Raw genomic sequence first — 16,328 nt, forward strand, 5'->3', positions numbered from 1 at the left:
CACAGGAGCTGTCCGAACGCCCCTCCACCCAAAAACAAACTTTACGGGATTATCATTTAACATTTCCGTAATTATCAATTTAGCCAGTGCCACTGGTACTGTTTTCCAGTCATTTAAAGCTGTTTCATGCAACACTACCTTGTACAAAATTAAAACATGGCGAACTCAGTGCAGCAACACATTTTTTTTTTTTGAAAGTTCAGTGGAACAACAAAATTATTTGTTATGATTGCATATCCTTCGACTAACATAAATTACAAAATATTTTTGCATGGAGTTTCTCCAGTTCAAAAAAGTTCAAATGTGAACCCTATTTCACAAATTCCAAACAAATAATTCTTCTCCCATTATCCTAAAAACTGACATCAGCACAAGGGTGCCAAAAGAAAGAAAACATTGGGCTGTAAAGGGTGGCACGTAAAGGCCAATGGGGAGTAAAGAACAACTTTAAAACATATTTGCATCTTTTTACCAGTTCAAGTGTCAAACGCATCCAAAGAAGTGTTCTAAGGACGGAGAAGTGGAGACATTAGCTGCAGTCCTTTCAGGTCTGACAGGAGAAATGTGAAGCTGATATTTGATGAACCTCTGCAAAGAACAAAAAAAATCTCAAAATCATAAGCATTGAGACGACAATATGACTTAGAATCTAATATCAGAACATTTTAAGTGCTGCTGTGAAAGAACTATCTTGAAGATTATAGCAAGTAATGAAATTATACAGCTAACTGAGAAACTATTTCAGGGTTTGTGTCAATATGCCAATCTGGTTCTAGTTGCCGAACAAAAGATGTCCGCCCATTCTCCGTGCTACAAAAGAGAACCTGCAGATTCATTTCAGGCAGAGTAAATATTACATATATGAAAAGAAAGGATAATCAACCAGCTTACACTCTTAATGCTTTATAGCAGGCACCAAATTTCACAGTCCAGACATGATACCCCTGACTGGAAAACCGTTTAATTTGAGATATCTAAGCAAAATTAGGTTCAATCACAATTGTCACAATTACTTACCTTGTCCTTTACCAAACCACCGGAGGTGAAAATCCCAGCATTTTCCAAGGCCAGAAGAACATTTTTCTGCAAACACTTCATAGTGTTAGTAATAAGAGAAAACACAACAGTTGACCAATACAAGCACAACGATGATAGAGAAATACTACAGCATGCAACAAATAGGGAGGAATGTTATACATTCAACGCAAAAAAGATTTCAGAGTTTTGCTGGTATAGAGGAATATGCCTTCCAGAACCTTAAAACACCAAACATGTCATGAAGTACATTTAAGGAAAATTTATAGCATTGACAATAATACATGAACTAAAACTACAGAACATGGTTTGCACTTACTTCGCTTTCATCATCAATGACTCTCTCCATGAGATAAAGATCACAAAATTTGGTAATCTCCAATAGCACATCCAACACGGAGGACTTTACGGTTGCTTGTTTCTATCCAGAATGTAACAAAGCAAATCAATTTTTTGTAGATAACAGTTAAGAATACAAAGCTCACTGAAAAGATTCCCTACCTGCAGCTCCTCTGGACTGCTTTCCTCAAGGATCACTCCAAGCAAACGGCATGTTACCTACACCAATAAGTCATCCAAGGATTTAAAGCTAGAGGAAGACCAAAAAAGGGCTCTGACCAACGGCTGTATAAAGCAGCATAAGCATTAAATACCAATATCAACATAAAAAGTTACAGTCAAAATTAAGCATGGAAACCTGGGAGTTAAACTAGGAGGTTATGTTGCTTCTGGGAAAATTCAGTTGAAGTTACTGGTACTTATGTGAATAGGTAATTATCTATAGTCAATGGCTCTTGCGTTCCAACATACAGACTCAAGTAATAATGCCAGAACCATTTCATCCGACTCTGCCACTAGTAGTAGTATAGCAGCTAGTTATGACCAGTATTGGAAAATGGCTTTCAATTGTAAACAAGCCAGGCCATATACACTTGGTGCACACTTTACAACAGCATGAAGCAGTGGTAGCAATTCATTTAAACTATTGCCTTACAAAAATTGGTTGAAAGTAGATATTATCTTGAATATACTGGATTTTGGTATTATTTTGACATCTACTTTAGCAATTATTCTGACAATGCATCCTGCAAACAAATTAAATAAGGTGATTGGACCATTTAAATAATTGACAGCAACAAGACTCCCATAAAACCTAATACTCAGACGAGAAATCCCCTCAAACAGGATCCAGGGGTTCAATGAGAGGCTCATAAAAACTGTTCAGTTAGCCAGGCTAGTTTACCTAACTACAAGCATATAATCCAAAAATTTTCAAACGAAACATAGCATTAAATGCCACCTACAATCACATTAAGAAAGAAAGGTTACACAGCATTCTTCCAAAGGATTCCATTTCTACATGTAAAACTTTTCCACCTTTTTTGTGAGCATTGGTTATTTAATCATTACTACATTTAAGAATCCTACTTCCAGAAAACACTGGTCAAAAATAAAATAAACCCCAAACATCCTGCTTACTGCATTAAGGAGTGTAAGTAAGTTACCTTTCTTCCTTCACTCAGCTTCTGCCTGACTATTTGCCCCAATGTTGGCTGCAAAAGAAGAACAAGGGAGATGCAAATTACATACAAACCAGGCTAATAGGCAATAATAAACATATAAAATGTTTGAGAAAGAGGCAAATGCCTACCTTTACTGGCTGGAAGAACTCGTCAACAACATTTTGTGCTCTTAAATCCTCTGAAGATGAGCAAATTCCAGAAGGCATCAACGTTACATTTGACTGGGTACTGACAGCAGAGCTACTAGTTGTTGGAGCTTGACGTTTTGGTTGCCTTCTTGAAGGTGCTGCAGGTGATCTCATCAACCTATAGGTAAAGATTATTGCAACAGCAAGCCCTGCAATAGCCCCAACAGAGCGTGGATCCTGATGCCAATACAGACGTCATAAGAATTACAAACATCATTGACTAAAAATATTGCACATTTGAGTTCAACTACCAAAATAACATATTAGCTTCATAATACAAACAATTGCACATCACCTAAAGTAAAACCCATCAAATTAAAAGGAAAATGACAGCTGAAACTATGTGCAGTTTTACATGCCTGGACTACCCCCCAAATTTATTTTTTTTCCATATCTCAAAAAGGTCATGCCTTCTTCAACCATTATTTTTCAGGAAACACCTGCTATGGAGAATTATACCAATAGCAGAGGAGATTTATCAGGCCAGTACTAGAGTTTTGAGATAGACTTCCCCTCAATATAACAATTTCGCTCTTTAGTGTAGCTAAAGAATCAACTAGGTAAGAAAGAAGCAGCATCTGAGACAAATTAACACAGTTTCCAGGCCTTAACAATAAATCATATAGTAAACCAGTAGGAGAAATCATCTTAAATATGAGGAATTTAAAGCTGCAATAAGATTAATTCCTCCAGTAATATAGTTTTCACCAGTAAAAAAATTCCCACCGAAAAATTAGTGTCACCATATCAACATCAATTATTAAATTAATATTCCGCTATAATAATCATAAATACCTAAATCATATAAATAGATAATAAAAAAAAAAGAAAAAAGAACGTTTTTAGGCAACAGAAAGGCACATCAGATCCGCCAAAAAAGAAAGACGAGAGGAGAATTTATCAGAGAAAGAGGAGAAAGAAAAGAACCAGTTTCTGGAGAGAGATCGAGAAGAGATTGGACATCTTGAGGGCGAGATAAGTTCCGAGCCGCTTGATCAGCTGAATCAGCTCGTCTTTGGATGACGATAAAGACGACGATGGTTCGGCCATAACCACTCAATTAAATAAACGACACACCGTTTAATCGCGTAAAGCGCCCTTGTTGTTGCGTATCAGACGAAGCTTTCAGATTCTCAGCTCCTCACCATATAATTAATCACTCCTCATATACACTTTGTCTCTGTAAAGCCTTCTTCTTTGTCGTCAACGACCGATTGGGAAGGGACAGCCTTCGATTTTCCCCTTTTCCCCTTTTCCCCTTTTCGCTTTTCTTGATGGGTGAAAATTTTAAAGGTGTTTAATGCTTACGTGGCTTTTTTTGATTACGCGGGTGAAAATAAAATAAGAGGGATTATCCTAACGAGGAAAACGCTGCGTTTTAGGAACAAGGTTAGGTGCCCTTAAGAGTTTGTAAGATCTGCAATGGTTAATGTTGAAATTAAAATGTATTTGGTGTTGACATAGAATAATGGACATATTAAACCCCAAGTCCAACTTTGAAAGCAACATACTAATAGCTATTTAGTCTTGTCCTGGACCAAAGCATCTAATTAGGCTGAGAGCTTTCAAGTTTTTATGACTAATCCCAACTGGGAAGGGGTAGTCTAGGTCTAGCCTCTTCTTCACGCTACATTCACGTCTTTCACTTTCACTTCCAGTTCCAGTTTCTTTAACTAATCTAACTACCATATTCGTTTTTTTTTTATATGGTTGGAGGATGGTTTGAACTTATTTTTTAAACAAAAAATTATATATCAAACAATGAATCAATATTCGGATATTAATTACTTTGTTAGGTTGGTTGAAAGGGTTGAATTAATTCTTGTTGCCCTCTCTGATGGATTCTGCATTTCTTTTTGGGATAGAAAAGAGTCAAAACTCTTTTCCAAGTCCAAGTTCAACAGTCATGAAATGAAGATGAAGAGCAATGGAAAAGATAAAACAGAAAAGAAACAAATCAGAATAAAGGTAATAAAGTAAAAAGAAAGCATAGCAACATACTCTCTGTTGCAAACAACAGTTTCCAGTGTCAATAAATGGCTTTGTATATATAACCAGTTGAAATAGTACATTTTCCCTTTGGCTTTTAATGATGTTATAACTCAAACAATCCATCATTCATCCTGCTTCGTTGAAAGAGAGTTAATGCAAAACAACAGAGATGAATTCAATTACTGTAAGGCGTAGATATGAAGAGAGAGGAGTTTGGGGCCAGTCAGTCCACCGCTTGAGGTGGTGAACAACTTTGTGTGTCTTCAACTGAGATTTCAGTCACATCATCCATGGCAACGGGGCTCCTTCCCCTTTCAATTTGCTGTTCAACACCATCAGTCAGTATCTCTTTCTCCAAGTGCAAGCAATAGCTCTCAAAAACTCGGGAGCTAACTGTGACCCCAAAATCCAAAAGGAAAAGCAGTTCTAGCTCTAACCGGTTCAGCTCAGCATTGGTCACTCCTCCGACGCGAGCATAGACGGCATTGTTATAATGCCTGCATTAACAAGAAACAATCGAATGAGAAAAAAAAAAATAAAGAACAAAAACCAATTGTTACATATTACATGAATATATATATATATATATATATGGGGTTCTACTTGTTTCCATGAGAAACAGGAAATTGGTGTTGGGCATACAGGGCAAGGGTATCAAAACTGGATTGGCAGGCTATGGCCCGTATGTGTACAAAGTACAATGCATTTGAGCCAAAACTCATCCACTCTCACTTACCTTTTCTAATCCAATTTCATTTTTCACAGCATTGATTGATGCTGGGAATTCCGAATTCAAAAGCAGGTCTGCATTATATTGGCTGTTTTTGTGGATATATGAATTATTGACAATATTGTTATATGAAATTACGTGTGCATGACAAGCAAATTTTGTCTTGTAAGAAAAGCATCGTTGATTGTGCTCCGAAACACAACTCCAACAACTCTAAATCAATTTTGCCAGAACCTGGACAGCTCCATCTACAAACTCTTTCAAAAGAAAAAGAAAATCAATTGAAGGGAAAATTAAAAAAATCTAAGTTGACCATAGATCCACCATTAGGTCTACAAGAACAAAAGTTAGAGAAACACAAAGAGAATACCTTCGGAAAGGGCAATCTCTCAAACAAACAAATGCTGGATTTGTTAGTTGCAAAACTATAATAAATCAACACCAGAAGATAACTCTTGTTTTTTACTGCACAAAAAAGACAGTAATAGAATTAGAGCACTTACACATCATCAAGCAACTTCGAAGCAACCATGACACTAGTAACCAGCAATCGATGCACATTCAAGGATACGACGAGGGAGTCAGGATGCTTATGCGCCAGCCGGTCTATGTAAACGTATCCTACCACAAAGCAAGAAGGACTGCAATTTGTGTACTTGTATATCCTCTCCAAGTACTTCGGTATGCTTATATTAGGAGCCCTAACGCCATGAAATGCATGCAAGCTTTTCCCTAGCCGACCAGAGCTACCATGGCAGTTCAACCCATCTAGCTGCTTGCTCAGGACCTCAACAAGCTTGTCGTTTCTGGCCACTAGCTTTTCTAGCACTGAGGAAATTATGGTCAGGACTCTTGGTGGTGTCGTCTCGGCCTGGGCTGGATCCGATTTTTGGATTTGGTGGGTGGGATAGTCGCCGGTGGCTAACATTTAGCCCTTAGCCCATCGTGAAGCAGAGTACAATGGGAGACATTTGGGTGGTTAAGAGGCTATTGTTTGACTTGAATCTGCTTGTGTTCCATGGTGTGCGAGTTATCTGGTTCATGGAGGTGCTGACGAACTGGGTTTTGACACGTGTCAGTTGGTTGTTCGTATCTGAAGCCACAAAATGTTTGTGACGGGGTTTGATGTTGTTAAAGTAAGGGAGTGGGGAACTTTCGGTTGTTTGGATGGTGGAGATATGAGAGTTGCGGAGGCTGGCTGCGGCAGACTGATTTTGAACCGCTAGATTTAATGCGGTCACACATGCGGAGGGGCAGATTGATTTTATTTGGATGGCTACAATTCATTGGAATGCGGTAATGGTCGCTATCCGACATGGCTTGAACACCGACCTTCCCCTGTAAACTGTAAAATTCCCTTTTGTTGGTTTTATTGAAGTAACCAGGGGGCATTTTACATCATGTGGACCTTATTCTTGACATGCTCAAGACTATCATCTTTAACATGGGGAAATGCCTGTATCCCCGGTTATGTCGATATTTGAAAAGCGGAGAGTTGGCAAACATTTGGGCAGTCCAGGCTGCGGTTGTTGTCATAGCACAAAGACAGACAGGACAGCAGTGGTTGCGTTGCGATGACAATGCTACTGCACTCGCCTCGTTAAATTGGCGGTTGTGGAGCTGGAACCTTCTTCCTACACGAGTTCACTATTTCACCTTTAACAATTATATAAGCAAAAAACACAAACTACAACCTCAGGAAATTCTCCAATATGCAAGCAGCAGAATGAATTTTCGAAAAAAAGCTTCCAGATATATTTTCAAAATTTTCAAAAAAAAAAAAAAAACTTGCAACTACTCCTAGTAAGTATGAATGAATAAAAAAAATTTGATGTGACCATGTAGATAATTCAAAAATGACTGATCAAAGCTTTCTTTTGGCAAAAATAGGGAGGTTATCAATCATATGATAATGAACCTCCATGAAGCTGTTATCAAAGACAATCACTCTTTGATCTATACATTGTGGCCATCTGAAGCAAGTAATTTCACTTCCTCATTGGTTGGATCATTCAAGGAGGGCTGAATGTTTGACCTGGAGTTCATTTTATTCCACTCATTCTCTACACGGAAGAAAATCCATTGGAAACGGCGGAAAATCTCCAAGGCACCAATAGTAAACACAGTAAGGTAGTTATGACGGAGATGAGCTGACAGTTTGTATGTCCATGTGCAACGCAGGATCAAGTTGCTTCCTATCACCCAAATATATACCTGCAAATTCCACGACATATAAGATACTGAGTGCCAATGATTCATTAAGTACAGTAGTGAATTGAAATGGTCATAGAAAGTAGATGCAAGTCTCTAAGGGACTTTGCTTATATTTTAGAGATGAAGGGTACAAAAGTTGGCCAATTTATTGATGAATTGTCCAATTTAGCAGTTATACCATTGTTGATTCTTAGTCATGCTTCAATTCAGGTGTTGAACTAACCAGGTTTCTTCAATTGTTCAACCAGAAAGATTAGATAAGTCATAAAAGCACTGCTCCGAGTTGAATGCTTACCCATATTCTTCCGTGTAAAAGGTGAGAGCAGAGTTGGGATTTATTGAACTTGAAAATACTAGTGAAGCCACTAGCAAGAGAAAAGTATTAATTGCGTCAGTAAGGTGATTTTATAATTTATATTATGGTTCAAACAGATTATGCAATTCTAAAGAGTCTTCTACATACCTCAAGTCCCAATCTCGTGTCACATCCCAATAAAATGAATACAATGAATTCAAAACACTCGAAAGAAGCCATAGAGGACGATAAAAATTAATCCAGCTATCAGGTAAGACATGGTATTTAAGGGCTGAAAGAAAAATCACAGGCACTGCCGTCGAATATTTCAGTGCTGAAACCATAAGCAAAATCAAGTTATTATGGTACTAAAGCAACAAAACCATCTAAAATACAAATAGCCCAAATGAAATCCTTTCTGTTTTTCCCGTAGTTGGGGAATTATAATTTCAATACAATTTCACTAATGATTAAGATTACAACTGCTACAAACTTAGGGGATATTGAAATCCATGACAACCAAATGCTTGTACAATTTTCTGACATAAAAACACAGTACTGAAACTTGATAATATTATATTAGTTTCAATAGTTGAAGATATTTGCAGTTCTGGAATCTGTATTTCAGTTTACATCATTTAGTTGATAAGATGATGCCAGGAAACAAAAATTTGAAGGTTGAAACAAATGTAAATTCAAGACTTTCATTATTTAATTCCATCTAATATTTTTGATCCGATGGCTGATCTAAACGGTAGGGAGTAGCCCTCCCTCTCCTACGATCCACTACACCAGCCCTCCCACCCTCACCCACCCCACACCCCCCCCACACCCACCCCCCAAAAATGAAAAAAAAATCCCTAGTGAGGTGAATTTGACCACAGGTCCTTTGTATAACAGCCAAAGGACTTTTACCAGCTAGGCTAGCTGGCACCTTCCTTAACTCCATCTTCCTAGACAACCAAAATAATCAACGAAACATATGGACTATTTACGAGTACTTGCATAAAAGAACATCTACTTCCAGTCCCAGTATCTAGCCCACAATTACCAGGAGCAAAAATCAGCACATGCTGTTCAAGTGCATATCAATTCATGTTGGCTTGAAGACCCACAACCAAACCACTCAACACCCAAATACTCAAAACTAAAAGTAAAAATGACACAGGGAGGAAGGCAGGTGTCGAAGAGGAAAAACATTTAACAATCATGTTGGAAAAGTTTCTAAGAGACATACCATTTAAAAGCGTTGATCTTTCACCGGAATCCTTGTATTGTCGAAGACATTGGAAAAACCGGAAAAGGTAGGGCAAAACGAGCACTAAAGGGATTGCAATGGAGTGACTCCCACAAACAGAATCAGCTTCAAACCAGGCAATAGTGGCAACCTGTATGCATAGGAAATCTCTCTCAAGAAGACAGAAGGAAAACCTTGTGATTTCTAGCAGACAATATACAAGCCAACTAAAAATACTACAATGACCATATTTTCAAGCTTCCTTCCTGAGGTTTTTTAACAAATTTTTAAAAAATATATATATATAAAAGAAGAGCAAATGATAATTCTGGTTCTTGCAGCTTTTCTGACTCCATGCCTCATAAAACCAAAACAAATCTTTCACAATTCCAAAACCATTTGAACAGACATTGAGCATGCCACATAATAAATCAAAACATTAGATAAAGCATAACTCTACCCAAGGACCCATCTGCAGCACCAGAAGGTTTCCCATTTAGCTGAAAATCTGTGTAGAATTCAATATGCATTTCTCGTTCTGTTCTCTTCACCTCTCTCAGACCCTACTGGACACTAGAGCATCATTCTGACGGCATCACAATACACTGTTCCTATAAATCTCTTGGAACTAGTATGTCTAGGAACCATCAAAGCTGTGCCCTACATTTAGCTAGTTTATGCCGGCTATCTACCAACGATGAGATGGGATAGGGTGGTTGAACTTCAAAAAACCAACAAACTAAAGAACCATAAAAGTCTTATCCAAGTCAAACCCAAAGGAAGGTCAAGCAGAGTTTTATCCATCTCAAGTCAAGTGACGGTTAAGAAATAACCATGATTTTAAAGGCTCCCCTATCTGAAATTTCTACTCATATGAATGAAGCATCAGTCAAAGTTCAAAACTATATACAAACCTGTCGATGGACCATTCTACAAACTGAGCGCTCCAAATCAGAAAAAACCTGCACAACATTAAAAAGCATCAAATATCTAGAAGCAGGATAAAAATATTTTTGCTAACCATCCTTGCCATACACCAATAGAGTTGGCAATTTTGGACACAACACGAGAAGATATTGAGTTAAACAGGTTTGGATTTACGCCTATCATAACATGTATTAATCGTGTCGACATGTTCAAGACTCAATAATTTCATATCTTAAATGTGTCAAATCCGCTTAAACTATTTAAGACCTGTTTAAACCCATTTAGTTATTCATGTTATGGCATTGACCCGTACAAATTTGACTTGTATAATCCGTTTATGAGCCTGTTTAATATAAGTATTTAAAAGACTATTTTAACCTTATGAAATTAATTTTAAACAATTATTTTAGAGGTATCTTTTAAGTTTATGAGGGTAATAATGTAACTAATTTTAATCTTTCTTTCCTTTCATTTTCAAAATCTATTCCAAACAAAAAAAATCACTTTTTCCTTTCTTCTTCCTCGATCCCATTTCCACCTTCCCACTTCCCAGCCCTAGCTAGTAGGAAGCCCCACCGCCCTGCGGTGGCACACTGAAGCTCACACACCAACTACCAAGCCTTAGCCAGCAGCCCCCCCAAACGGTTCACCCACAGCCCTAGCCAGCAGCTCCACACCCTCCCCAACCCCAACATTTTCCCACCGCCCTGCAGTGGCACACTGAAGCTCACGCACCAACTACCAAGCCTTAGCCAGCAGCCCCCACAAACGGTTCACCCGCAGCCCTAGCCAGCAGCTCCACACCCTCCCCACCCCCAACATTTTCACCATTTATTTTCCTTTCTCTCTTCCCCATATTTTCATCATTTATTTTCCTTCCTTTCTTCCGACATTTTCACTGTTTATGTTCTTAAATCCTCTAAGAAATGACCATTTCTCTCTTCCTTCCTCGTTTTCAGCCTTATTTCACTGATTGTTTCCCTAAAAAAGGCTTCCCTTCTACAAAAACCCAAAAATCCTAACCCCAAAAAGCCCTAATTTTATTATGCTTATGTTGATATTGATGGATTTATTTAGAGATTTTTCACATGCTTGATGGATATGATTGTTCTGTTATATGTGTTTTTATAATTATTAGCATTAAATTTGCATAATGGAGTTACATTTTATTCGTATGTACATTAATTTAATCACGTTAATGTGTTAATCATTTAAACAGGAATAAATTATGTCATGTCATATAAATTTTATTCCGACCCATGTAATAAACATGTTAAGCATGTCATGTCATATTATACGATTAATAAATGTATCTATGTATGTGTTTAGCATCTTGGCACATTTTATTAATCGTGTTGTGTTTGCATTTACCCATATTACTGTTAATACCCTATTTTATATGACATTGTTAAAACACACGAACACAAATTGCCAGGTCTAAACACCAGTAATCATGTAATTTTCTCATTATAAATTCATTAATCCATACATGCATACAGTTATAGTTGAAGAACTAATTATATTGGCACAAAATTGTATGGTATGAAAACAATTTCTATGGTGCAGCCATCATATAAAGATAACTACTACAACAACCATAACAAACAGATCAAGTATTTTCTCACTATAAGCGGGTAGCTAAATGGATCATTTTGCACCATTGTCCTCAACCTTTACGATTATATCTTCAGTAAGCTAAGTAAAATTATCAGAAAAGACAATAAAATTATCTATTTCAAAAGATTGCTCAGCAAAAATTGATAAAATGACAATGAATAAGAATTATCAGTGAAAACAGCCTAGTTCATAACATGCCTCAATTAGGTGCCATTTCACCAAACTTTCAATAGGTTGATCTCCTCTGTGTTAGATCATCTCTAGGTCTAGGTCTATGTAGTAGAAAAGTTGGAGAACATAACACATACCTTTGCCATCGAAGTCAAAATATCAGCCAGGAAGAAGTCAGAAAAAGATATTGCCTGCGTTCATGGTATCAACATAAGACTAAACGCACACATCCACATGATGTCAAAGCAAGAAATAAACAAAAGAAGAAAGAATATGACCCTCTTTTCCATGGTGGTTTGGATCTGCATGGCCCAACATTAAGGCCAAACATATAACACTGTTACTTCATGGTGTGCATACACATACTGAACAAAGATTACCATAGTTCACATCTAAAATTCTAGCTGTATCATGTACTAATAGGTTAAACCTTATCAGGACCTGCAAAATTAGGTCTAGTGAAAGATCGTCACCCAAGGAAGTACAAGATGTTTGCAAAGTTCTTGGAAGAGTTTAAGTTGCAGACATGTAGATTTACACTCAAATATGTCACGCAACTTTTCTCTGATCAAGAGAAGAACATGATATAACGATCAATTAAACTTCAAGACAGATGAATTCTAACTTGCTTATCAGCTTTAACAACCTCCATAAAAGTTGGATATGTTGTAATTTATTATTCAGAAAACTTGACAAGAAATGACAAATCGCTTCCTCTGGGAAAGAGATAAGACGTAAACTCCATCATATTCTTACTTGTTAGGTTTTTCATATCTTAACAAGTTAATCTAAAGGACAAACTTAACAGAAATGAAAGCTGTTTATTGAGCCTAAACTTTCAAATGTCAGAAGAATACAACAGATTGATAAATTATTGATGATACCAAAAGTATCAAACATGTCAAGAGAGCATACCTGTAACGGAAGAACTATCCGCCAAAGAGTCCTTAGCAAGTAGTAACGGGATGAAAAATAAAATATGTCAAAAGGGAATATCAAAATCATCACAACAGCAAAATATAAAAGCACCTGCAACAGAAAACATGTAAAGTTTAGTGCTGTTCCAACAGATTAGTCATGTTTGTGTTTCTCTCAACTCCCCTTCCCAATACTCCCACGAAACCACCCCCCACACCCCCCCGCAAAAAAAAAAAAAAGAGGTTGGATAATTTTATTGAAAGTGATATGCAAAAGGAATGACTGTGTGCAGAACATCTCTCTAGAACATGCTTTATTGGAACCATAACTGGGGAATGACCTTCAGAATGTTGATCAATTTTATTTGTAGGGTACGTTGATCGGTAATTAAAGCTTGAAGAAAGCATTGCAATTCATTTTTCATGTTGAAGATGTTGAAACTATAAACAACTCCCTAGTCATGCAGGAAGCAAGAGCATAAAACAATACAAATAAGAAAGGATGCATCTATTACACTGGTTGTGAGGCAGCCAACAACACTTCTCCATGAGAATAAAGATAAAGATATGCTGTCATACTAGTCGGAACAATGATAGTCATCCAGGTAGCACACTGCAAAGACAACAATTGTAGTGAGAGTTATTTGAGGAAAATTACCAAGTGCTATTAGTAATGATAGTTGCAGTAGCAAATCAAACTTTATGAAGAAATTTCAAGCTAAAGATAAAATCTAAATACAAAAAAAAAAGAACAATTCCTTCAAAAGTACAATGAAAATTAAATGGCTACCTCAAAATAATACCTTAGCTACACGAATGTCAAACATATTGAAATCCTATTCAAGAAGCAGAGATTTGGGACCAAGATGAGTTCAGTATATCAGAAATAGACTGCATTAGTTTCCAGCCACATTGTATATTGCTTACTGAAAAACAAGACATAAAACACAAGGCAAGCAAGTATAGTTTATTCCTAAAATGGTACCAGCATACAAGAGTGTCATCAGCACAAAGTAGTCTCCTTCTAACAGCCTAACATTTAGTTGGCAAATTCAATTACCTTCCATATTTCTCTATGAGTAAGATGATTCTGATCAAGATCAAAAATTTTGGCATAATTGACATTAGACTGAGAAAACACCCATAAATTGATTCCCCAGAGCCATACCATTGTAGTCTGAAATATCAAACCAGAAGAAAATTTTCTTATCAGAATGTAAGGTATGCAGGATTCTTTAGCATAATATATTCTCCTTTAGAAAGTCGACTAACCACAAGAAGAAGAGGATTATAATACAAAAATGCCTCATATAGAAATAGGTCCCGTAAGTCGACACTCATTCGCATCACAGAATGCCAACCAATCTGCAATATTTTGACATACACAATGAGAACTTGCAAGCAACACGATCAAATCTCGTAGTTGTTTGATATCACCACTATTACCACAAATCTGAAATTATAGCTTGAAATGAGTAGTATATAAAATAAGACTAACCTTACTGCAGATGAAAGCCCAGAGTAGGAACAATAGTACCTGGATATCTAAACAGATTTAGGATTCCAGAAAGTTGAGAAATTATAGGTGAAGAAGGGGGGGAGTGGTGGAAGGGACAGAAAGACAAAGATGTGCAGGAATAACTACAATTGTGGCATATAATCCTAAATAATTTACAAACTTTTTGACAAATATCATGGAGACGCAGGTATTCCTCCTTTTGTAACCAAAGTAATAATAAAAATGTGAATTTTCAACTGTGGAATGCATTTTTCTTTGAATTTAACCACTTCAAATTTATTAAACAAATGAAATGACCAAAAAGATGGAAACTAGATGGATAAATAAAAGAAAAGAACCAAGAATATCATTGAAACTAACCTTGAATCTCCATAATAACATAGGTGATGGCGCTATTGCAACAGTAACCATCGGTGTACTTGCACTCTTCAGACCATTTACCTCTATGGGATGCAAGTGACCATCCTCAACACCATTTCCCAGTTCATCAGCTAACAAATATTCTATACAATATTAGGTCGAGGCAGCAGAATAAAATAAATAATAGCCCTTAACTTCAAGAGTCATGAAAGCTTATAAAATTCTTGTACCAAGATGAGAGACAATAGCTCTGCCACCAGACTTCCTTAAATGCGGGCTATTGATAGGAGCTGCCACGAGACCTCCAAACATAGATGTATGTAGATGATGGTAAAGCTATTAGCGCCACTCCGGCTACACCAGTAATCTGCAATACATAATACTGCATATCACTATGGGAATGAAAAAACAGCATATAAACAAGCGTTTCTTAAATAATCAATAAGCTTGAGCATGTCATTTAAGGAGCTTAAATCCAACTTCAACTTCAACATTTCTTCCAAAAACGAATTAACCAGACATTCTTACAATAAGATGTCTAGTTGGTGCAACTGGGATATTTTAATGCAACAGCATAGCAAATTCAGAAAACCTTAAGGTAAAAACAGACAACCATTAATTTAGTAAACACCAATTCCTACTGTAGATCACCCAGCACTGTTATCCAGCTACACAACGAACATCAAAGTATATAATTCACACTTGACGCTTACATGCTTACATGCATAGAGTCCAAAAAGAATCAAGAAGAAGAAAAGGAAAAAGAAATCCATATATGAAAGTTTTACCTATCAAATTTCCCCGCAATGATGTCCTGGCTAAGAGAGCTTGATACTGCCCACTGTCGAAAGACAAGGAAACAAACGGAAAAACCGAGAGATACGCTGTTTGCTTCTGGGTAAGATATCGACTGGCACAATTTTCTGGGAAAGTTTTTATTGACTAGACTGAGTCCATAGAACCCTGATCAGATCAGAATATGCTTACAAAGAAAAAGAATTAACAAATAATAATGACTTTGAATACTACGCTAGATTGAAATTCTCACTTTCTTCCTCTTGGGATCTCAAAAACCCCGAACTGGAGGGCTGTTTGTTTGAGTGAATTACAAGGAAATGACGCAAAGTGGAAATTGCTGCTGCTTTGCTTTTTCAGGACCTGATTGCATATAAAATCTCTTTTGGGGTTTGATTTCGGATTTAAGGTAAAATATAAAGGCCTGTTTGGTTCGCTTTCCATAAACGTGTTTATGTCAAGACGAGAAATGTTAAATTCGGAAAAGGAAGCCTAATGCTTTTCATTGTCACTTATTTACTCCTTTCATTAAAATGTGGGCCCTATTATTAATGTCCGTTTTCCATCAAAAGAACATTATTAATGGATCCTATTTTCTAATTTAAGAAATTAATTAAAGATTAAAAAATATGGATGATAGAAACAAACGGACCCAACCCGCTTGTTTCCCGCTAGATGATTTGAGTCCAGTCTAATCGAGTTGAGCGTTGGGCCTTTGAGTCAATCACGTGTCTGGGTCCCATAGAGTAATCTGCTGGCCGTTCCTTTAGCATCTTTAACCAGGCCCTTGAAAGCTTTCGTCCGGCCC

The 16,328-nt window shown here is 37.0% G+C and overlaps 3 protein-coding genes across 7 annotated transcripts; all 3 read right to left on the reverse strand.

Moving 5' to 3' along the window:
• Nucleotides 1-206: 206 nt before the first annotated feature.
• On the reverse strand, nt 207-4,057 carry PEX22 (peroxin 22). Its single transcript, XM_021423239.2, has 8 exons — nt 3,674-4,057; nt 2,687-2,923; nt 2,541-2,588; nt 1,537-1,593; nt 1,355-1,456; nt 1,018-1,083; nt 723-824; nt 207-588 (listed from the first exon to the last, which is right to left on the reverse strand). Exons 1-8 carry the CDS (start codon nt 3,794-3,796, stop codon nt 484-486), a joined length of 840 nt encoding a protein of 279 aa, XP_021278914.1. The 5' UTR covers nt 3,797-4,057; the 3' UTR covers nt 207-483.
• An 826-nt stretch (nt 4,058-4,883) lies between these two features.
• Nucleotides 4,884-6,551, reverse strand: CYCP2;1 (cyclin p2;1). Its single transcript, XM_021444952.1, has 2 exons — nt 5,972-6,551; nt 4,884-5,235 (listed from the first exon to the last, which is right to left on the reverse strand). The coding sequence occupies exons 1-2, from the start codon at nt 6,394-6,396 to the stop codon at nt 4,962-4,964; spliced, it is 699 nt and encodes a 232-aa protein (XP_021300627.1). The 5' UTR covers nt 6,397-6,551; the 3' UTR covers nt 4,884-4,961.
• Nucleotides 6,552-6,799: 248 nt separating this feature from the next.
• On the reverse strand, nt 6,800-15,914 carry LOC110428959 (uncharacterized). Of its 5 annotated transcripts, none has more exons than XM_021444949.2 (16): nt 15,514-15,891; nt 14,956-15,092; nt 14,726-14,856; nt 14,345-14,383; nt 14,119-14,211; nt 13,907-14,023; nt 13,650-13,682; nt 13,364-13,459; nt 12,845-12,958; nt 12,067-12,120; nt 10,129-10,176; nt 9,215-9,365; nt 8,146-8,311; nt 7,978-8,047; nt 7,504-7,682; nt 6,800-7,102 (listed from the first exon to the last, which is right to left on the reverse strand). In XM_021444949.2, the coding sequence occupies exons 2-16, from the start codon at nt 15,035-15,037 to the stop codon at nt 7,069-7,071; spliced, it is 1,407 nt and encodes a 468-aa protein (XP_021300624.1). In that variant the 5' UTR covers nt 15,038-15,092; nt 15,514-15,891; the 3' UTR covers nt 6,800-7,068. The 5 variants fall into 5 exon arrangements, with proteins under 5 accessions (XP_021300624.1, XP_021300597.1, XP_021300606.1 ...); XM_021444922.1 differs by lacking the exon at nt 6,800-7,102 and having other exon boundaries at nt 7,157-7,682; nt 15,514-15,672; nt 15,774-15,914; XM_021444931.1 differs by lacking the exon at nt 6,800-7,102 and having other exon boundaries at nt 7,157-7,682; nt 15,514-15,688; nt 15,774-15,890.
• Nucleotides 15,915-16,328: the final 414 nt, after the last annotated feature.

The sequence above is a fragment of the Theobroma umbraticum genome, unplaced genomic scaffold (assembly GCF_002168275.2).
Source record: "Theobroma umbraticum cultivar Fairchild unplaced genomic scaffold, ASM216827v3 scaffold_30.0, whole genome shotgun sequence".
Lineage (NCBI taxonomy): Eukaryota > Viridiplantae > Streptophyta > Magnoliopsida > Malvales > Malvaceae > Theobroma > Theobroma umbraticum.